The following is a 22,779-nucleotide window of genomic DNA, read 5'->3' on the forward strand; positions in this document are numbered from 1 at the left end:
TAATATGTTAGGCCTCACAAAGAAATGAAATGCTTTCCTATTTGGGACAAATAAATTAAAAATGCTCAAGAGGGCTACTTCCAGGACTTTTAGTATTGACAATGATTTTAGAGGTTAACTGTTTGAACCCTGTTTAAAGCCTTCTAGTTTAGTTTTGGCCTTCTTATAATAAGGACACCTTTTTGTGGCCCTACACGGTTGGATGAGGCAAAAAGGCAAGAAGTGAGCTGCAGAGAAAGCAAAATAGAAAAATCAAGAAAAGATACTTAACTAAGGCATAGCAGAGAATGAAGAGATGAGCCTTTCGGAGGCTATCTCTGCTGGTATTATCTACCTATGCAGGTCTTAGCCTAGGACAATGTGGTTCCCATAGACTCAATATTAAATAAAAATTTTTTTTAAAAAAACAAAACTTTTAATTTGCTACGAAGGGCTACTTTATATGAAAAAGTAGAAACATATTGTTCAATGCAAAATCCAGATGAAATTCAACTTAATACATACAGGAAGGACAAAACAATGGATGGACACTAAATTTAACTACTTTTGTTACACTGCCTAGACATTAATGATTCATTTTTAATCTGTATACAAGGCTTCAGCTGTGGCAGTTCAGGTTTTATTTTTCTTAATACTGCTGACCCTCATGTTAAGTGAAGTTTATCTGGGCTCGCAGTGGTAATCTGCTCTTTGTAACAGAGTGCTCTGCAGTTTCTTCTAGTTTAGACCTCTCCACTGGGTTAACACCTCTGTTTTCCTTGTCTTTTCCATGTGATTTTTTATGCTGCAGATTAAAAAAAAAGAGAGAAATTAAATCAATATAAATTCAATAATCATCCATTAGAAAAAAACTGATACTGTATTATTTGTATAGAAATGAAAAGACTTGGAAAAATACGTTGTGAAGTAAGTCAGGTCAAGAGAGACAGGGATGCAGATCGGGGGAGGGAAATGAGGAAAAAAACATAAGAAGGGGGCCGGGAGTTTGGCCTAGTGGTTAAAGCACTTGCCTAGCATGCACGAAGACCCGGGATCAATTCCTCAGTACCACATACATAGAAAAAAGCCAGAAGTGGTACTGAGGCTCAAGTGGTAGAGCTCTAGCCTTGAGAAAGCCCAAGGACAGTGCTCAGGCCCTGAGCTCAAGCCCAGGACTGGCAAAAAAAAAACAAACAAACCATAAGAAGGGGTATCAATTATGAACCCCTCTATACATTACCTTGAGAATAAAAAATAAAATGAGAGAGAGAGAGAGAGAGAGGGAGAGGGAGAGGGAGAGGGAGAGGGAGAGAGAGAGGGAGAGAGAGAGAGAGAGAGAGAGAGAGAGAGAGAGAGAGAGAGAGAGAGAGAGAGAGAGAGCTTATAAACTTATACCTAAAAGTTCAACAAAATATCCACCAGAAAGCAGGTACTTGAAAGGGGTGAGATGGAGTCAAGGAGGGGGAAGACAAATGAAGGAGGAAATTGCAGTCAAGAATTGTGTATACTACAAAATTAAGAGTTCAGGAAGAGATGGGTACAGAAGGGATGGCTAAGATGTTGAAACGGGTGACATCAGGATGGCATTGGATTCACAAACTGCTTTGTTAAATAGCAACTCCTTTGTGCAACTACTTAAAAAAAAATATATATATATATAACCTTCAGTATATATTACCTATATCTATGCTATAATTTCTTGTTTGTGTTCATTTGTTTCTTTTGTTGTTGTTGTTGTTGATTATGGGGCTTGAACTCAGGACTTTGGCGCTGTTCCTGAATTTGTGCTCAACGCTAGTACCTTACCACTTGAGTCATACATACACCAATTCCAGTGTGAGTAATTAATTGGAGGTAAGAGTCTCATAGGAACTTTTCTGCCAGGGCTGACTTCAAACTGCAATCCTCAGATTGTAGCCTCCGAAGTAGATAGGATACCAGGCATGAGCCACAGCTGCCCAGTTTCATTTGTTGTTTCCTCTTCCTCCTCCTCCTTCTTCTGGCTTTTTTGTATGTATATGGTACCAAGGAATCAAACCCGGGTCTTTGTGCATGCTAAGCAAGCACTCTACCACTAGGCCAAACTCCTGGCCTCGACTTGTATTATTTTTTTTTTCTTTAGAATATTATATTAGAATTTAGAAATTTTATAATATGAAAATATAACACCATGTATACTGTTTACCATCTTGCTCTTGGCAGAAAGTTTGCAGATCTCTGCTTTTGAGGGGAAAAATAACAACAAAAACAATGAAGACTAAGTTTTAGATGTCCATGATGCTGGAATCAGCAGGCAAGTAATTTAAGATATAATTTTGTTCATATATTATAAATGAAATGCGCACATAAAAGTTGACAAAAAGAAAAATCACCTAACAACTGTGAAAAAGAAAATCAAGACCAAAATAGAAGTTCTATAAGTAAAGCATATAGTATAGAAAAATTTTAACCATGCCCTGAATGAGCAGGGAAATAACTGAATATAAAGTCATATAATCTGAAGATGGTTGAGGGAAAGTTATCTAGTATAATGAACAGAGGTGGAAAAGAAAGAGAAAATACATGAACAGAATCTCAAAAAATAATGAGACAATACAAAATAGTCTTATAAGAAATTCAAGTAAGAAAATTACTGGTGGCTCACACCTATAATCCTTGCTACACAGGAGGCTGAGATCTGAGGATCAAGGTTCAAAGTCTCGACTTGTATTATTTTTATTTTTTTATTTATTTATTTTTTTGCCAGTCCTGGGCTTGAGCTCAGGGCCTGAGCACTGTCCTTGGACTTTCTCAAGGCTAGAGCTCGACCACTTGAGCCTCAGCACCACTTCCGGCTTTTTTCTATGTATGTGGTACTGAGGAATTGAACCCGGGTCTTCATGCATGCTAGGCAAGCACTTTAACCACTAGGCCAAACTCCCGGCCCCTTGACTTGTATTATTTTTAAAGTGTGTTTTACATTTCATATTTGGAAGCTATACTTCACTAGAATCTTCCTGTCTGCTCATAAAGAATTATAAAATACTGTCATCATTCTTTGCACACTGCTCTCAGTGTTAAGACATATAAAACTACTTTAGGGGATAAAACTGGCTGGGGATAGTTCTACAGTTATATCTTTCTAGCTTATCAACCCTGATTGAAAAAAAAAAATGTTCCTTTTCTTAGATGCTGTGGCAAAAGTTCCATTAAAATCTCAGTGATCAGCCATTGGAAAAGAACAGATGGATTATGTGGGTGGTAAATCCTTTCCCCTTTCTCCATTGGAGGGATGAAGTTGTCCACTCAAGCTATGGGAGATGACCAAGGAGAAGAGGAGCTTTTTAAGGGAAAATGGTACTTTCATCAAAAGAAGGTTCTGATTACTCAGTGGGCAGGTTGTCTGGATCTCTTAGGCTGTAGCTCAGTGGTTGAACTCTTACTTATACAAGGCCCTGAGTTCCATTCCCAGCATCTAGAGGAAAAAGTTTTAGGCCCATAGAAACTAAATACCACTTGAGTTTGAAACTCATCAAACTCCTTATGCTATACTGTTATCAGAGAAAAGATCATTTCTGGATTTCAGTTAAACATCTATAACTCAACCTCAAAGCCTGTAATACTGTATGGACTTCAGGACATAGGGGCAGGCCACACCACAATCGATAATGATCGAGGCGGCTGGGAATGGTGACACATGTCTAGAATCCCATAAACTCAGAAAGCCAAAGCAGATGGATTTCAGGGTCAAGGCAAGTCTGGACAATAAGTGCAGGGTAGGGGGAAGCAGGGGCGGGAATTTTGAGGCTGAAGTAGATGTGGGGGAGGAAAGGCATGCTTACAGATACACTTTTCAGAAGTATCATTTCAGCTATAAAAATGCAGATATCTATGTCTTCATAAGGAAAACCTTAGTCTTCTATGCATATTTCTTCAAAGTAAATAGAAAGATGCCAGGCAGTCTGTAGTACCATGCACCCCCCCCAAAAAAAAAAGAAGGGAGGGAATCATAGAATTCATTTTTTACAAGACTAGAGAAGCAAGGAGCTCAAGAAATCGAATAGTTAACAAGAGGAGAGCCCAAGCAGGAGAAACCTAAGAAGTTCTCAGAATTTTAAGCCCTTTAGCCTTCAAAGTCTGATGAAATAAGATACCCAACACACACACACACACACACACACACACACACACACACACACACACACACACACACACTCACTCACACGGAGTTTAATTCATAAAAGTTGAGAAGCTAGCCAGGCACATGCTTGTAATCTAGCTATTCAGGAGGCTGAGATCTGGTGAGGATCACAGTTCAAAACCAGCCAAGGCAGAAGCTCTTATCTACAATTAACTACTCCGAAATGCCAGAAGTGGTCCTATAATTGGTGGTAGAGCACTAAATCTTGAGCAAAAGCAACTCATGGCTAAGCTGCTCGGCTTAGCATCCGGATAGGCATACATACACACAGACACAAAAGCCATCCAAAAGGAATGACCAAAAATGTTTTTTGTTCCACACCAAAATAATGCCTTTATTTAAAAAAAAAAAAAAAAAAAAAAGTGTCACTGGGCCCAGTGGTTCATGCCTGTAATCCTAGCTACTCAGGAGGCTGAGATGTGAGTGTAAGGATCACGGTTCAGAGCCAGCTAAGGCACTAAAGTCCGTGAGACTCTTAAATCCAACTAACCACTAGAAAACTGGAAGCCAGAAGTGGCACTGTGGCTCAGGGTAGGGTGGTAGCCTTGAGCTGAAGAGCCTTCAGGGACAGCACTCAGGCCCTGAGTTCAAGCCCTACGACTGACCAAAAAACAACAACAACAACAACAAAAAACTATCTTGTTATGAACCCCAGTCTGGCTGTGAACTTTCTTGCCTCTTTAATGCTGAGGTTATAGGCATAAGCCACTACATCCAGTGAAAAGCAGTACCTTTATATCAAATAGTTGATGTCTGGCTTATGGCATACATGGAAGTTATGCGAATTGAAATAATCGGGTACCTGGAAAAATGGAACCCCACCACTTGAAGAGCAATCCACACCAGTATGGACAGTGTGTACAGGTGGTTCTTCACTTAAAGGTTCTTCAGTACACTGTCCCAGGACTGCCTTTTCTGTTTCTAAGCCCTAAAATAAGATCATCACAAAAGAAAAGCAGTTTTCTTTAGATATGACACAATATATGTTATCTAAAAGTTAAGCCTCAACAAATTAGTGAAGTCTACAAAATAATGGGAGTAATTCCTATTAATATACATATATTACAAGTTCTTATTCTACTAGATAGATAGATTGATTACAAGTTCCTATTCTACAATGTAATCTCAGTATTATGGGATTTTTCAGTTTACTTTTTGTTTTCTAATTTCCCAACTTTCTTATAATTACTAATGACTAGAGAGAACAAATTATAGGCTTGGCTATCTATGACTGACGGTGTGATTCTTAGTTTCCTTCGTTATATGAAGGGTTCAATACTATGTATACCCCATAGGATTACTGAAAGAACTGAGTCAACGGATAGAGTTGGCATAGTGTCTGGCACAATTGAAATAGTGGCTATTCCTTTCTATGTATTGGATAATTTAAAAGCTGACGGGAAAACCGGTTGAAGGGTCAGAGAGCTATCAGAAGAGATAGGATAAGGGGGCAGAGAAACATTCTGTACATGAAAGCAACCTCATTAGCACTTGCTAGAACAGTTTTAACTGTAGATAGCTTCAAAGTTTACCTGACAGGTCTCTTCTTTGTGGTTTTCTGGACTGTTCAGCATCTTTAACAGGTGAGGCTGTTTCTTTTCCAACTGATCCAGGAGCTGTTCACGAGGTTCAGTTCTTACCAGAGTCATTGGATATAGATAATTTTTCCTCTCTGGTGTGTTACCTTCAATTAACATTAGATATATAAGGGAAATTGAACTTTGGAGGTTAAAAAAAAGCTCAATTTTCAAATGAGCCTTGTCTTGTAAACTGTGTTGCTGCACATGAGCATCAGTGTCATTACCTGCAGGGACATGCTGCTTGAACCTAGTAAAGTTTCCTAATTTGACAACATACCTGGGCAAGCTTGAGTCACCCAACCTTCAAAAATAGGAAGAAACTTCACACATCCTGAGAAACGGCAGCATACTGAAGTGAAATATGCTAACCAGGTTTTGTCAGGAGTAATCATTTTACTATGTTTGGTTAATAGTTAAATATTAATGAGAGGGTGGGGGAGGGAACTAGGGACAAAAACATGAGAAGGGGTATCAATGAGTAAGAAATAATGTACCTACTATCTGTAACTCCCTTATACATCACAATAAAAAAATAGTTAAATCTTAATGAGTGACATTTCTTTGTAGTTCATGTTGTCATAATTTACAAAGCCATTTGCTTTTTCACAGAAGCACTTACATTACTAATTCCATTAATAAGTGAGCAATACATCTTAAAGGTCTCATGGGGAGGACAGTATTCTTTAGCAAAAATTCTTTTCAATAATTTCTCCTACTTCATTTGTGCTGGTACTGAGGTACTGAACTCTGGACCTCACATTTTTTCAAGCCTTTCTCACTCAGAGCTAGCTGCTCTACCACTTAAGGCACACTTCTAGTTCCTGATTTGTTCTTTAAATACAAAAGGCTCTGGGGCCAGGAAGTCTGGCCTAGTGGTAGAGTGCTTGCCTAGCACAAAGACCAGGGTTTGATTCCTTGGTACCACATAAACAGAAAAAGCCTGAAATAGTGTTGTGGCTCAAGTGATAGAGCTCTAGCCTTTCTTTCTTTTTTTGCCAGTCCTGGGGCTTGAACTCAGGGCCTGATTGCTGTCCTTGAGCTTTCTCAAGGTTACAGTATGATGATAAATTCCTATGAGGCAGTGGCAGGACCCAGTTGTAAAGAATACCATCAAACACTACAACTAAGACTTCCCATGCCCCATAACTAATATAAGCTTTGAAAACAAAATAACAAAAAACACCTAACACTGTATAGATTGAATTCAACTTACTTAAAAAGAAAATTAATTCTTGAGCCAGGAGTATGGCCTAGTGGTAGCATGCTCGCCTAGCATGAATGAAGCCCTGGGTTTGATTCCTCGGAGCCACATACACATAAAAAGCCAGAAGTGGCGCTTTAGCTGAAGTGGCAGAGTGCCAGCCTTGAGCAAAGTGTCTAAGGACAGTGGCCCAGGACTGGCAAAAAAAAAAAAAAAAAAAATCAATTCTGTTTCTAATTTAAATTAAAAGTACCTGTTGGGATATCCAGTTTTAGATCCTGTTCCAGAAAGCAGTTAAGTTTAGTCAGACCATCTTTTACAGTTTCATTTAGTTCTAGACTTTGTGCCACCATTTTTTTTTCATCACCAATTAGCTGATCAAGAAACGAAGTATGCTGGCTGGCAAAGACTGCTTTATGTCCACGTAGTAGTTCAGTCATCTCTGACCTGGAGGCTTCACAACCCTGGTTTACACCCTGCAAATGATATGAATAAGCTTTACTAATAAAATTAAAGTTTTCAGTGCTTCACTGAATGTGTCATTTCCCCTTACCATGAAATTTACTATAATAAAAGTAGAGAACAAGATAATAACTAAGCCCTTGTAGTTATGCCCCTTCTCAGCATGTGCTGACATAGGAGGTACAGCTGAGGGAAGACTGGGGGCCACCGCCTCATACTCAGAACAAATCCTGAATCATTTATACGTTGACTTCAGAGTTAAGAGCCTTAATTTTAAGACCACCATCACACCTAAAATTTATTGTATATTCCTTCATATCAAAGGTCAGTGTTCAAATTTTTACCAAATTGATTCTCACAAATAATTTGTTTGCATCCAAATTCATAGCTAGGAAATGCTGTATCTTTTTTATTTTTTGGTTGGTTGGTTGTGGGGCTTGAACTCTGGGCCTAGGTGCTTTCCCTGAGCTCTTCAGCTCAAGGCTAGAACTCTACCACTTGAGCCACAGCACCACTTCAGTTTTCTGGTAGTTAATTGGAGATAAGAATCTCACGAACTTTCCTGCCTGGGCTGGCTTTGAACCATGATCTTCATATCTCAGCCTCCTAAGTAGCTAATATTAAAGGCATGAGCCACTGGTGGTCAGTGATGCTATACCTTAAGAAGGTATAATTTGTTGGTCAAACTAAGACACTTTTCAAAGGAAAAAATTCATTCTTAACAGTTATCCCAATATAAGAGGTGTAAGCAAGGGCTATCTCAAGGAAACTAGGACTTTAGGTCCTCTAGTATTAATACTTTTATTTATTTATTCTGCCAGTCCTGGGGTTTGAACTCAGGGCACAAGCACTGTCCTTGGGCTTTCTCAAGGCTACAGCTCTACCACTTGAACTACAGCACTATTTCCAGCTTTTTCTATGTATATGGTACCAAGGAATCGAACCTGAGTCTTTGTGCATGCTATGCAAGCATTCTACCACTAGGCCAAACTCCCGGATTCTATTTCTTTCTTAAACAAATGTTTTTCACTGGGAGGGGGGAGGTAAATGGGTACCAAGACATGTGAAAGGGTATCAATGTATGTGAATTAATGCACCTTCTATCTGGCAAATATCATGTAACCCTTTTACTAATTACAATAAAAAAAAATGCAAAAAAAAACCAACAAATGTTTTTCACAACAAGACAGGTAATTTACAGATTAAGTGGTGCTATGGCTCAAGTGCTGAGACTCTTATCTCCAATTAAAATGGGAAGTGGGCTTGGCTCAAGGGTAGGGTGGTAGCCGTGAGCTGAAGAGCTTAGAGACAGTGTCCAGGCCAGAGTTCAAGCCCCATGACCCACAAAAAACAAAACACACACACACACACACACACACACACACACACACAATTTCCTCAGGGAAATTATAAGTAAAAAAGAAAGACTAGATACAGTACAAAAAATAGGACAAACATTAAATGAATTTTGAGGTCAAGGCATGAAATAGATCATGCACAGCTTATCAATACAAAGCTACTCATTATACCTTAAGAACATTTAATTTTCTGATTAGTAACTGTCCTAAAATAGGTTCCTGGAATAGTTGTTACCTGCAGTAAGTTCTCAAGTTCTTCTTTCCTTTTATTTAAGCAAGATATCCACTGTTCAGAAAAAGAAACTAAGTTCATGTTCAGAGACTCACATCTCTGTTCAGACTGTTGAGATACAGTTTTCAGGTCACTGTTGAGTGTATCACAGAGCTTCAAAGACTCTTCAACCAATTTTGTACCTTCTTGGTTAAAATGTCTGAGTTCTTGTGACAAGCCATCAGAATCAGCAACCATTTTTTTACTGTGGAAAGTCGTTTTGTCGATTATGTCCTTAGATTTCCTGTAGAAACAGAGAATAGCACTGTTCAGGGGAAAACTAAAGTTCAAAGGACATACTTCCCAAGGTTCTGGCGCTTTCCATTGGAGATGAGAGGTGGGCAGTGTAGCATGCAGCTCATGCTCCTGATGAATCTTCTCATCCTAGAATGGACTTGCCCATGAATTTTCCAGCCAACATCACACTTTCCATTAACAACCTTTGAAAAAGTAATCTTTTCTCATGAAAGCTTTCCTCAGCAAATGTGGTAACCCAGAGTGCTTAGACTTGAACCCTCCCCCCCTCATTCCTACCCAGGGAAGGGGCACCATACTTGAAGAGTACAGAGACCAGAGCTTTCTCCCACCCCTTCCACTTCCTATGGAAGATACACCCCCCCACTCCCCAACACAACCCTAACCCAGAGACAGGAAACTACAACTACTGATAGCCATTAGGACCAATATTAGTTGGCACTAGGCCCCTGTCTTCCTCATAGGCCAAAAAACCTGACCAGCTAAAAGGTAGCGGGAACAGTCTCTCTGAATAGCTCTGTGCCAGTCCCAGAAGGCTGAATGCTACAGCTCCCTGTCAGTAGAAAGCAGGCACCAATCTAGGAAGTGGGGATGAGTTCCCCATCCCGCCCTGCCCCTCCGAAGCTCATGCTGATCAGGACAAATGGGGACAACCTCGGCTCAAATGATGTTAAGTGAGCAAATCATGTTAAGCCAAGCTCAGAGAGATGAATGGCACATGTTCTCTCTGATATGGAAAGGTTAGATCTAAAACACTGGCACATGATGAACAGGATTTAAGATACACATAGTGAGACCAAAAGCGGGTACTCTTTGGAGAGAAACACAAGGGCACAACGCCTAAGTACCTCTTCATATTTATGTAAAACTATATGTATAAACAAACTCCAAGATGTGGAAACAAGAGATTTAATTTTTCTTTGGGGAGAGCAGGTAATTCTGTCTTCTTTATGTATGGCGTATTCATGTGTATATCTTCAGGACAGTAGGGATAAGGGTACAGAACTTGAGGGAAAATGGGTGAAAAAACGCAGCAGTAGAGGCTTATTTGGACACTGATGAACATGAACATACACTCGTAGGTAGAGACAGGAGGAAAGGACTAGGAGAGTGAGGGAACAGAAGACACTATACAAAAGAAAATATACTCATTACATGAGTAATCCCTCCGTATATCGCCTTCATAAACATAATAATAATGTAAATCAGAGGGAAAAATAGCAAAAAGGAGAGCTGGAGGCTTGATTTACATGGGTAGAGCACCAGCCAAATAAACTCTAGGCCCTGAATTCAAATCTTACTACAAGAAACAAAAATTAAGAAGAACTTACTGCTCTGTACTTTGTTGAATACCACTAAGTGGTTTTTGGATGTTTTCACACTTTTTTTCCAAAGCAGAGAATCTGTTCTCCCAAAGACTGACTAACTGGCAAAGTTCCTGTAGAAAAAAATATAGCAAGAAGACAGTTGAAATTGTGACTTTGAATATTTTTTTTCAGCTAATGACTGATGACAAAGAAGCATTCTCCCATAGGTAACAACCAGATTTTTTTTTTTTTTTTTTTGCCAGTCCTGGGCTTGACCTCAGGGCCTGAGCACTGTCCTTGGGCTTTCAAGGAAAGTGCTCTATCACTTGAACCACAATACCACGTCCAGCTTTTTCTATGTATGTGATATGGAAAATCTGGGTCTTTGTTCAAACTAGGCAAGCATTCTACCACTAGGCCAAACTCCCAGCCCCAACATACATTTTTGATGAGAGGTCTTTAATTGCATCTCCCACCCAAACTAGAAATCAGTGAAAGTGATATTAAAAGAATAATATTGCTGGGACGTAGTGGCTCATGCCTGTAATCCTAGCTACTCTGGAAGCTGAGATCTGAGGATCAAGGTTCAAAGACAGCTGGAGCACAAAAGAACCTGAGAATCTTATCTCCAATTAAGCTCTAGAAAATAGGAAACAGGGCTTGGCTCAAGGGTAGAGCAGTAGCCCTCAACTGAAGAGCTCAGGGACAACACCCATGCCAGAGTTCAAGCCCCATGACCCACAAAAAAAAAAAAAAAGAAGAGGAAGAGGAGGAATATTAACAGTCAGGAACTGGTGACTCATGCCTGTACTCCAAGGTAGTCAGGAAACCAAAATCTTATTAGTATCATGGTTCAAATCGAAGCTTAGACACAAAAGTCCATAAGATTCTTATCTCCAACCACTAGAAAACTGGATGTGGCACTGTTGCTCAAGGGGTAGAATGGTAGCCGTGAGCTAAAGAGCTCAGGAACAACACACAAGCCCAGAATTCAAGCCCCACACCCAACAAAAAAAAAAAAGAAAAAAAAAAAGAAAAAGTAAACACAGTGGTGCATGCCTGTCAACAACAAAGGAAGCATAAATAAAGACAAACATGAGACCCATTTTTAAAATTAACAAGAGTAGGGCTAGGAGTTTGGCCTAGTGGTAGAGTGCTTGCCTAGCATGCATGAAGACCCAAGTTCAATTCCTTGGTACCACATACATAGAAAAAGCTAGAAGTGGTGCTGTGGCTCAAGCATTAGAGCTCTATTCTAGAGAAAACCCAAGGACAGTGCTCAGGCCTTGAGTTCAAGCCCTAGGATTGGCAAAAATTAATTAATTAATTAACAAGAGTAGCCAGACCCCAGTGGCTCACAACTGTAATCCTAGCTCTCAGGAGGCTGAGATCTGAGGGTTGTGGTTTGAAGCCATCCTAGGCAGAAAAATCCATGAGATTCTTATCTTTAATTAACCACCAAAAAGCTAGAAGTGGAGTTGTGGTTTATGTGGTAAAATGCTCATCTTGGGCAATAAAGCTCAGGGCCCTAAGTTCAAGGCTGGACTGGCATGAAAACAAACAACTAACAACAATAAAGGGCTGAAGGCATGACTTAAGTAGTAGAGCACCTTCCTAGGAAGCAGAATACGGAGTTCAATCCCCAGTACTAAAAAAACATAATTTAGTAAAATGTGTCTTTTGTCAATAATACAGAAATAAAAGCAATCAGGACTTAAAGATATTGTCTTTCTATAAAGTAACTTTTCATTTTAAACATTACAGCTGCCTTCCTTTAAAAGTTTGATGTTTACTCACCTTTCACCTTAGTTTGAAGAAAAGATTGTTTTCGCAATGTGTTTCAGGTCAGTATTCTACATGAAGCAAATTCTCAAATATAACTGAGGTATTAGATATTAAAAGAGGTACTCTGTCATTACACATTAAATACCATTATAACAACAGTGGTGATGATGGTTTCAGGTTTGTACATGGATTTCACAGATCCTAAAACACTTTTTTTATTGCCAGTCCTGCGGCTTGAACTGAGAGCCTGGGCACTGTCTGTGATCTTCTTTTACTCAAGGCTAGCACTCTACCACTTGAACCACAATGACACTTTTGTCTTTTTCTGTATATACAGACTTCATGCATGCTAACTAAGCAAGCACTCTATTCATTAAGCCATATTCCAGCCCCCTCAAACACTTTCTCTCCCATGTCAACACACATGCTACCTGTGAGTGTGTCTGCTTTATGGTCTTCAAGTCTTCACTTAAGTTTTCACAATGTTTCTGTGATTCAACCAAGGAGGAAACAGTATTTTCTTGTAGCTCATGTAGACTGTCACATACTTCATGGAGAAAGCCATCTATTTCTCTTTTCTGATCTTCTATCTTTGAAGAAAGAGAAATCACTATCTTTCTTAAACAATACATCAGTTTCGAGATATGAAGAATCTAACATCTGTTACCCTTTCAGCGACTGTCCATGAAGTCTTGAAGATGTGTTGCACTTGTCTATTGATTTTCCATATGGACACCACAGAAGGGGACAAAATCTTTTCCAGTGAACTTAGAAGTTCAGTTGTAAGTTCGTTCTGGTTTTTTAAAAAACCAACAAACAAGTCTTTGAGAATATTTTCATTTCCATAAACTTAATTAGCTAAAATGTAATATAATAAATGGCTGAGCAAATTCAAATTATGAAATAACATTTTCTATATATCCCACACAGAGATAACCACATATCTCAAGTTAATATTCATCAAAAATCACTTAGTTTTGCCTCCAGTAATTAAGAAAATTTTTCAGCCAGGCACAGTGGTTCACACCTGTAATCCTAGCTATTCAGGAGGCTGAGATCTGAGGATCCCAGTTCAAAGCCAGCCTGGGCACTAAAGTGTATAAGACTCTTATCTCCAATTAACCACCAGAAAACTAAAAAGTGGTACCGTGGCTGAAGGGCCTAGGGTTAGCCTTCTGCTTAAGAGCTCAGGGACAGCAAATGCCCAGGCCCAGAGTTCAAGCCCCATGACCAACAAAAAGAAAAGTTCATGCAGTATACAATAAATCCTTAAAAGAGTCTAGTGGTGGGAGAAAAAAGAATTCAGAAGAGACAATAATCATTTAATAAGATTTTAACTTTGTAGTATGAGCCTTAGCAGGAGAGAATAAAACAACCTATAGGTATATTTTAACAAAACAAAAGTTCACGCAAATTTAGGTTACTAGCCATAAGAGCTGAGTCCAAATAGTCATTAGGGTCTGGAGCCAGGCACTAGAAGATTGTGGTTCAAAGCCAGCTAGCTAGGCTTTGAGAATCCATCTCTAGTTAGCTAATTATACAACCATGCCTTCTTTCAAATGAAGCAAAGTTTGCAACTTGTTATACAGACACTAATTTAGTGTTTCAATTGCTTCCTGAAAAGTTAGTAATAACAGAATGTTTTAATTTCATCAAATTTGGATGAGTGAAATATATCAAGTAGTATCATATAAGCACTGAATCTAGACAGAGGGCTAATATTTATAGTATTTACTAGAAAAATGTTAAATGTTATAAACTTCAAAAAAAGGGGGGGGGCAAAGAGTCTACACACAGAAAACAAAATAAGCTAGGCACAGTGGCTCATGCCTATAATACTAGTTATTCAGGAGGCTGACATCTGAGGATCTCAGTTCAAAGCCAGTCCAGGCTTTAAAGTCATTGAGACTCCTCTTTCCAATTAACCACTAGGAAACCAGAAATAGCGCTGTAGCTCAAGGGGTAGGGCAGTAGCCTTGAGCTGAAGAGCTCAGGGACAAGGCCCAGGCCCAAAGAGTTCATGTCCCACAACTGGAAAACAAAAAAACAAAGTAAGTAGTATGGCCCAGTACTTCCTAGATAAACCATAGAGACAGAATAAAGCCTGAACTTGAATCAAGTATGAAGATGTAATATTAAGTGTAATTAAAGATGTGATTTCTATACAACTGTGGAGAACACAAGAGTCAAGATCTAATAGGATTTGCCACACAGATCTAATCCCATGAATTTTTATATATGGTCTCATAATTCTATTTGTTACAGTTCCTACATTGCTGTTACATATTACCATACTTTTAAAGCTAACTACTCATCACTACCTTCTGGTCAGGTATAACATGACTTTCTAAGCTACACTAGATTAAGGCTCTTATCTCCAATTAGCCACTCAAAAAAACAGAAGTGAAGCTGTGGCTCAAAGTGGCAGAGCAGTTAATATTGTTTTTAATGACTTATCAAATGTAACCTTTGAAATACATGGAATCTACTGATGAAGTAGCATAAAATGATGAAGAGGGGGACAATAAAGAGAGTACCATATGAGATTAATCTGATTAAAATATGTGAATTTCCAAGGTGAAATCCCTTTAATATATGCTTTAAAAAAAATGGAAGATAGGGCCGGGGTTTGGCCTAGCGGTAGAGTGCCTGCCTAGCATGCATGAAGACCCAGGTTCGATTCCTTGGTACCACATACATAGAAAAAGCCAGAGTGGTACTGGCTTAGGGTAGAATTCTAGCCTTGAGGAAAGCCCAAGGACAGTGCTCAGGCCCTGAGCTCAAGCCCAGTACGGGCAAAAAAAAAAAAGGAAGATATGAATCACAAGAAAGTAAAACTGTCCGGAGACCTGCAGGGAGGGAGGAGAGCCAATGGAGACAGTGAGTAAGGATTAATATAGTATGTATGCTTATTAAATAAGCATACATAAAATGAAACAATGAAACTTGTTGAAATTGATTAAGAAATAGGGGATGGCTGGGTAATGGTGGCTCATACCTATAATCCTAGCTACTCAGGAGGCTAAGACGAGAGAATTACAGTTTAAAGGCACTTCAGGCAGGACTGGAAGTTTGGCCTAGCGGTAAGAGTGCTTGCCTAGCATGCACGAAGACCCAGGTTTGATTCCTTGGTACCACATACATAAAAAAAGCTGGAAGTGGTGCTGTGGCTCTAGTGTAGAGCACTAGCCTTAAGAAAGCCAAAGGACAGTGTTCAGGCCCTGAGTTCAAGCCCCAGGAATGGCCAAAAAAAAAAAAAAGCACTCCAGGCAGAAAAGTCTGTGAGACTTTTACCTCCAATTAACTTCCAAAAAGCAGGAAATGGCATGGTGGCTCCAAGTGGTAGAGAACTAACTAACCTTGAGCACAAAAGCTCAGGTACAGTGCCTGAATTTGCCCAAAGATGGGAAAAAAACAAAAACTAAATAGGGGACAAAGAATGAGAGAAAAAGATGGGTAGGGAGAGTTCTTAGGGGACGAGAATGAGAGGAAAAAGATGGGTGGCGAGAGTTCTATCAAGATATATTACAATGTATGGAACTGTCACAATGAAACCTTGAACAACTAATATATAACAATGATGATGATGATGAGCTGGGCGCCCATGGCTCACACCTATAATCCTAGCTACTCAGAAGGCTGAAATCTAAGGATCTCAGTTCAAAACCATTGAGACTCTTATCTCCAATTAATCACTAGAAAACCCAAAGTGTAACTGTGGCTCAAGGAGTAGGGAGGTAACTTAGCTGAAGAGCTCAAGGGCAATACCCAGGCCCAGAGTTCAAGCTCCATGACCAACAGAAAAAATAATAAAATAAAATAATATTAACAATAATAATATAAGATTATCTTGATACCCATTTCCTACATGAACAGAAAATATGTTTCTCCGTACTTTAATCCTATGAAACAATATTAAAATTTTAAAAGTTTTAAAGAGATTTACTAACAATCTGTTTCTGTAGTTCAGTTTTACTTTGTGATGCTAATGACTGCTTCTCTAATATCATATTAGAAATGTGAGCAATATGAGTGGAAACAGTTTCTGGGACAGCTGTGAGAGACTCCAGTGAAGTTGTGGTAATGGTGTCTAATGCAGAAATACTGGAAGACATCAGATTACCTGCAACAAAAAACAAAGACAAAAACTTTGGTATAAATAAACATATTTGAATGCAGTTAGGCCAGGCACCAGTGGCTCAGGTCTTTAATCCTAGCTACTCTGGAAGCTGAGATGCAAGGATCACAGTTCAAAGCCAGCCCAACTAGGAAAGTACATGAGATTCTTATCTCCAATAAACTACTCAGAAAAAGCCAGAATCGATGCTGAGGTTCAAGTGGTAGAGCACTAGCCTTGAGCAAAAGAAGTTCAGGAACAGTTTGGAGGCCCAAAACTCAAAACCCCAGGACTAGCTAGCAGGCTGGCAGGCAGGCTGGCAGGCAGGCAGGCAAGCAAGCAAGCAAATAAATAAATAAATAAATAAATGCAGTCAGGACCACTTTAAAGAGGTTAACAAAAATCAACTCCTTGGGGAATTTTCAATAACAAAGAATTTGCTCAGTCTATAATCATAGCTACTCAGAAGGCAGAGAGTTGAAGAGTAGTTTGAAGATAGCCCATGGGTCTTTGAGATTCTTATCTCCAATTAAATCATAGAAAAGCTAGAAGTAGTGCTGTGGCTTAAGTGTTATAGTGCTAACCTTGAGCAAAAGTAGCTCATGAACAGCGCACCTAAGCCCAGAGTTGCAGAAGCCTAGAGTTCAGCATCATTATTCAGGTAGGGGTGGGCGGGGAGAGGGCGATTGCCTCACTACATAAGATTTAAGATTTAGAATATCGGGGCCGGGAGTTTGGCCTAGTGGTTAAAGTGCTTGTCTAGCATGCACGAAGACCCGGGTTCGATTCCTCAGTACCACATACATAGAAAAAAGCCAGAAATGGTGCTGAGGCTCAAGTGGTAGAGCTCTAGCCTTAAGAAAAGTCCAAGGACAGTGCTCAAGCCCTGAGCTCAAGCCCAGGACTGGCAAAAAAAAAAAAAAAAAAAAGAGATTTAGAATATCTAAGCCAGCCACAGTGTAATCCTAGCTACTCAGGAGGCTAAAATCTGAGTTCTTTGTTCAAAGCCAGCCTGGGCACTAAAGACCTTGAGACTCTGATCCCCAATTAATCTCTAGAAAACCAGAAATAGTCCTGTGGCTCAAAGGGTAGCTCAGGGAAAATGCCCAGGCGCGAAGATCAAACCCCACAACCAACAACAACAACAACAAAAAAATTAAATAGCTAGTGTATATGCTCCATGATGTTCTATAGGCTCTTGCCATATTCCTAAGTATATAAGATTCATAAAACATCTTCTTGTAGCTGGGTGCTGCTGGCTCATGCATATAATCCTGGCTACTTAGGAGGCTAAGGGAGTTAAGGATCATGGTTTGAAGCCTGCCCAGACAAGAAAGTCCTATCTCCAATTAACCACCAAAAAGTTACAAGTAGAACTCCAATGGCTCAGCAGTATGGTCCAAGACCTACGCTAAATAAATGAATAAATAAATAAATCCCAGTGGAAACTAAATTAGAATATTCTGAAATTAACATCTAAAGACAGTGCCCAGGCCCTGAGTTCAAGCCTCAGAACTGGCAAAAAAAAAAAATTCATTTCTAAAAGGAAGGTTTAAAAATTATTAACATAGCAAACTTTCAAGAAACACAATTTCCAAAATTAATAAAAAGAAGTACCAGACGGGGCCGGGAGTTTGGTCTAATGGTTGAGTGCTTGCCTAGCATGCACGAAGACCCGGGTTCGATTCCTTGGTACTACATACATAGAAAAAGCCAGAAGTGGTGCTGAGGCTCAAGTGGTAGAGCTCTAGCCTTGAGAAAGCCCAAGGACAGTGCTCAGGCCCTGAGCTCAAGGCCAGGACTGGCAAAAAAAAAAAAAAAAAAGTACCAGAGAATATTTCTAGAAAGAGAGTCAAGAAATTTAACAGTAATTATAAAGAATGAAAATGGGGTTGGAGACCTCTAAGACTTGTTCTAACTCAGAGAAAATAAAAGCTCTAGTCTCTAGCCTAAACAGCTTGCGTGAGCTAGGGGAGAGGACTAGTCACCTAAGGTGTTCCCTTCCCCACTGTACCCTGGGTACTGGCAATGGAACTCAGAGCTCCCAGCACCATGGAACTACAAACATCCCAGCCCCTTTGTATATTTTGAAACAGGGTCTCACTAAGTTACACATGCTAGCCTCAAACTCACAATATAGCCTAGGCTCCTTATCTTCCTGTCTCAGCTTCCTGAGTAGATAAAATTACAAAAGGTCTACACCACCACACCTAGCGTGTATGTTGTTTCTTTTTACAGTATTAAATTATCAATTTTAAATTTAGCCTCACATAAAGACTAAGATAATGATCTGAGCTTAGTGGTGCATACCTGAAATCTAGTACTTGGGAAGGCAGCAGCAGATTGTGAAGTCAGGATGCACAAGATAGTAAGACCATGCTGGACACTATGCTCCCCCGGAAAAAGAAAAAGAAGAAGCCGCATGCCAGTGTCTCATGGCTATATCCACAGTACTTGGGAGGTTGAAGATTATGGTTTAAGGTCAGTCCAAGCAAAAAAGTTTGTGAGGCCCCCTTCCCAACACATACCTATCATGCAGAACACACTACATGGGGGAATGAGATTGGGAACACTGTGGTTTCAGGTCAGCCCAGGCAAAAGTTAGGAAGACTCGATCTCTATGGAGGGAAGGGGGAAGTGGTAGCATGTACCTCTCATCTCAGCAGTAATAACAAAAAGGGGTGAGTCATGGTCCAGAGGAGTGGGAGGAACACTGAGACAGAAAGCAAGACCCTACCTTAAAAAGTAACTGAGAAACAGGGCTGGAGCTGTGGCTCAGTAACAGAGTACCTGCCAGCACTGGGATCAATAATCTTGAGAACCACTAAGAAAAGAAAGATGAGGGCTGGGAGTTTGGCCTAGTGGTAGAGTGCTTGCCTAGCATGCATGAAGACCTGGGTTCAATTCCTCAGTACCACATACATAGAAAAAAGCCAGAAGTGGTGCTGTGGCTCAAGTGGCAGAGAGCTAACCTTGAGAAAGCCCAAAGACAGTAAGATAGTGCTCAGGCCCTGCGTACAAGCCACAGGACTGGCCAAAAAAAAAAAAAGGAAAAGAAAGGTGAGCCGGGAGTTTGACCTAGTGGTGGCCTAGTGCTTGCACAGCATGCATGAAGACCAGGGTTTGATTCCTCAATACCACAGACACAGAAAAAGCTAGAAGTGATACTATGGCTCAAGTGGTAGAGCTCTATCGTTGAGAAAACCTGAGGACAGTGCTCAGGCCCTGAGTTTAAACCCCAGGACTGATGAAAGAAGGAAAGAAAAAAGGAAGGAAGGGAGGGAGGGAGGGAGGGAGGGAGGGAGGGAGGGAGGGAGGGAAAGAAAGAAAGAAAGAAAGAAAGAAAGAAAGAAAGAAAGAAAGAAAGAAAGAAAAGGAGGGAGGAAGGGAAGGAACTCACCAAACCAAGTCTTATGAACTTCAAGTATGTCCTTTTGTTTTGAGCTGCCATCCTTAATTAATTCTTCCATATTATTAAATAGACTGCTCAGATTTTTACCAAAAATATTCTGAGCTTCTGCATTGTATTGGTCGATGGCTTTCTTGCGGTCCAGTTTAGAATGGAGACCACATACATCTTTTGTAGTTTCTTCAACAGTGCTAAGCAACTGAATAAAATTTGGAAAAATTAACAATGACAACATACAAAAGGTAGATCTAGTGATTACCTCCCCTCTCCTAGAAATTTACACAAGAAAAAATGATTTTGCTATTTCATCACAATTGTGATGAAGCTTTTTCATATGTTTTACTGCTGCCTCAAAAGCATACCTAATGGCCACGAGTTTGGCCCAGTGGTAGGGTGCTTGCCTAGCATGCACAAAGACCTGGATTTGATTCCTCGGTACCACAAATATAGAAAAAAGGAAAACAGTGCTGTGGCTAAAATGGTAGAGTGCCAGCCTTGAGAAAGCCCAAGGACACAAGAGGTCAGGCCCTTAGTTCAAGCCCCAGGTCTGGCTAAATAAATAAATAAAAGCATATCCAATAAAAAAACCAGCAATTCCATCATTACAAAGTACTAAGTTCAGGGGCCAGGAGTTTGGCCTAGTGGTTAAAGTGCTTGCCTAGCATGCACGAAGACCCAGGTTCGATTCCTCGGTACCACATACATAGAAAAAAGCCGGAAGTGGTGCTGAGGCTCAAGTGGTAGAGCTCTAGCCTTGAGAAAGTCCAAGGACAGGGCTCAGGCCCTGAGCTCAAGCCCAGGACTGGCAAAAAAAAAAAAAAAAGAAAGTACTAAGTTCAGCCAAGTATGGTGGCTCACACCTGTAATCCTAGCTACTCTGGAGGCTGAGATCTGAGGATCACAGTTCAAAGCTAGCCTGGGCACTAAAGAAAGTGAGACTCGGGCCGGGAGTTTGGCCTAGTGGTTAAAGTGCTTGCCTAGCATGCATGAAGACCCGGGTTCGATTCCTCGGTACCACATATAGAAAAAAAGCCGGAAGTGGTGCTGAGGCTCAAGTGGTCGAGCTCTAGCCTTGAGAAAGTCCAAGGACAGTGCTCAGGCCCTGAGCTCAAGCCCCAGACTGGCAAAAAAAAGAAAGTGAGACTCTTACCTCCAATTAACCTCTAGAAAACTGGAAGTGGAGCTGTGGTTCAAGGAGCAGGGTGGTAGTCTTGAACTGAAGAGCTCAGGGACAGTACCCAGGCCCAGAGTTCATGCCCCATGACTCACAAAACAACAACAACAACCAAAAAAACCCACTGTCAGGCTGGGAGTTTGGCCTAGTGGTAGAGTGCTTGCCTAGCATGCACCAAGACCCAGGTTCGATTCCTCAGTACCACAGACTCAGATTAAAAAGCCAGAAATGGTACTGTGGCTCAAGTGGTAGAGCTCTAGCCTTGAGAAAGCCCAAGGACAACGCTCAGGTCCTGAGTTCAAGCCTCAAGAGTGGCAAAAAAGAAAAATAACCACTGTCTACCTCCCACACACATACACACCTTCATTGTAATCATTTTTACAAAAAAGGAACCACAGGCACAGTTTGTCAGCCTGTGTAGCCAATCTGCTGGGGTTGTCTTGGCGATTGGCTCCCAGGATGTTAGATGTAGGGTTTACATAGAAGGAATGAAGTCCTTCGATGCTAGATTTGTGTTTTATTAAACTAATAATCCACTCTTCAGGTTGCAGACGGGGCTGGCTAAAGGGGCCTGATCTCCTTGCAAGCTTCCTTCCCTTCCATCTTAACCTAGAGTCCTCTTTTTTTTAATTTCCCATCTCCCATAAAGAGAAATGAATGGAATAGTAAAAATAGTGTTGCTTAAAACTGCAAAACAATCACTTGGGATAATTAAAGAGAACCTCATAATTGACCAAATAACCTTACTTCTATCCATCCTTTAATTATTATTCTCAGGGTTTTCTGCTTGCTAAGCAAGCATTTGGGTATACCTCTGGCCTTTTTTGTTCTAGTTATTTTTGAAAGTCTTGCTTTTTCCCTGTATCAGTTTGGACCATGAACCTCTTACCTACTGTATATCTACAATGACAGTCACTGACTGAGCTTAGCATCTTCCAAGGACATGGGGGTATTTGTCTGAGCTGGCCTGGAACTGTGGTCTCAAGCTCTACTTTCTGTGTAGCTGGAACAAGTATGTACTCTGCATCCATCTCTGATCCAGTTACAATGACAATGGTGTCTCACAGATTTTTTTTTTTTCCTGCCAGGCTGGCCCAAAAACCTAATCATCCCACTCTCAGCCTCCAAAATAAATAGGATTATTTAGGTAAGAGCCAACAGTACCAGCCCATCCTTTATTTAATAGTATAAAGCAAAACAAAGCACAAACCTGGCTGGCAGCATCATGAAGTTTCTCTTCAGTACTTTCCAAAGCAGAAGTGACATATTCTTCTCTAACAAGCTGTAATTTAGTTTCTTGCAGATGTTTCTGAGTGGTTTCAAGTTCCTGTGTCTTATTTTGCAGTTCAGATTTACATTGGTCAAGTTCATTCTTATTATCCACAAACAACTCTGTAACCTACACACATTACATTAAGCATTTCTTTCAGAATTAAATATGTTGAAATGGTTAGTCAAACACCTGGCTAGTTCATAATATATTAGGAAAAAAAGAACAAATTATTCTCATGTTAAAAGAGGGCCGGGAGTTTGGCCTAGTGGTTAAAGTGCTTGCCTAGCATGCACAAAAGCCCGGGTTTGATTCCTCGGTACCACATACATAGAAAAATGCTGGAAGTGGTGCTGAGGCTCAAGTGGTAGAAATCTAGCCTTGAGAAAGTCCAAGGACAGTGCTCAGGCCCTGAGCTCAAGCCCAGGACT

At 40.2% G+C, this 22,779-nt stretch overlaps 1 protein-coding gene across 2 annotated transcripts in view; it reads right to left on the reverse strand.

Moving 5' to 3' along the window:
* Positions 1-597: 597 nt before the first annotated feature.
* Kif11 (kinesin family member 11) overlaps positions 598-22,779 on the reverse strand; it is a 56,277-nt gene continuing 34,095 nt past the window's right edge. For both annotated transcript variants that reach the window (XM_090346246.1, XM_090346245.1), the window contains exons 12-22: positions 22,289-22,477; positions 19,896-20,103; positions 16,329-16,501; positions 13,046-13,171; positions 12,810-12,968; positions 10,618-10,724; positions 8,996-9,275; positions 7,194-7,416; positions 5,692-5,843; positions 4,962-5,087; positions 598-784 (exon numbers count right to left, since the gene is read on the reverse strand). In XM_090346246.1, coding sequence (XP_090202372.1) covers positions 650-784; positions 4,962-5,087; positions 5,692-5,843; positions 7,194-7,416; positions 8,996-9,275; positions 10,618-10,724; positions 12,810-12,968; positions 13,046-13,171; positions 16,329-16,501; positions 19,896-20,103; positions 22,289-22,477 — 1,878 coding nt within the window. In that variant the 3' untranslated portion in view covers positions 598-649. The remainder of the gene's footprint in view (positions 785-4,961; positions 5,088-5,691; positions 5,844-7,193; positions 7,417-8,995; positions 9,276-10,617; positions 10,725-12,809; positions 12,969-13,045; positions 13,172-16,328; positions 16,502-19,895; positions 20,104-22,288; positions 22,478-22,779) is intronic.

This window comes from Megascapheus bottae, chromosome 15 (genome assembly GCF_031878675.1).
Source record: "Megascapheus bottae isolate mThoBot1 chromosome 15, mThoBot2.hap1, whole genome shotgun sequence".
Taxonomy (NCBI): domain Eukaryota; kingdom Metazoa; phylum Chordata; class Mammalia; order Rodentia; family Geomyidae; genus Megascapheus; species Megascapheus bottae.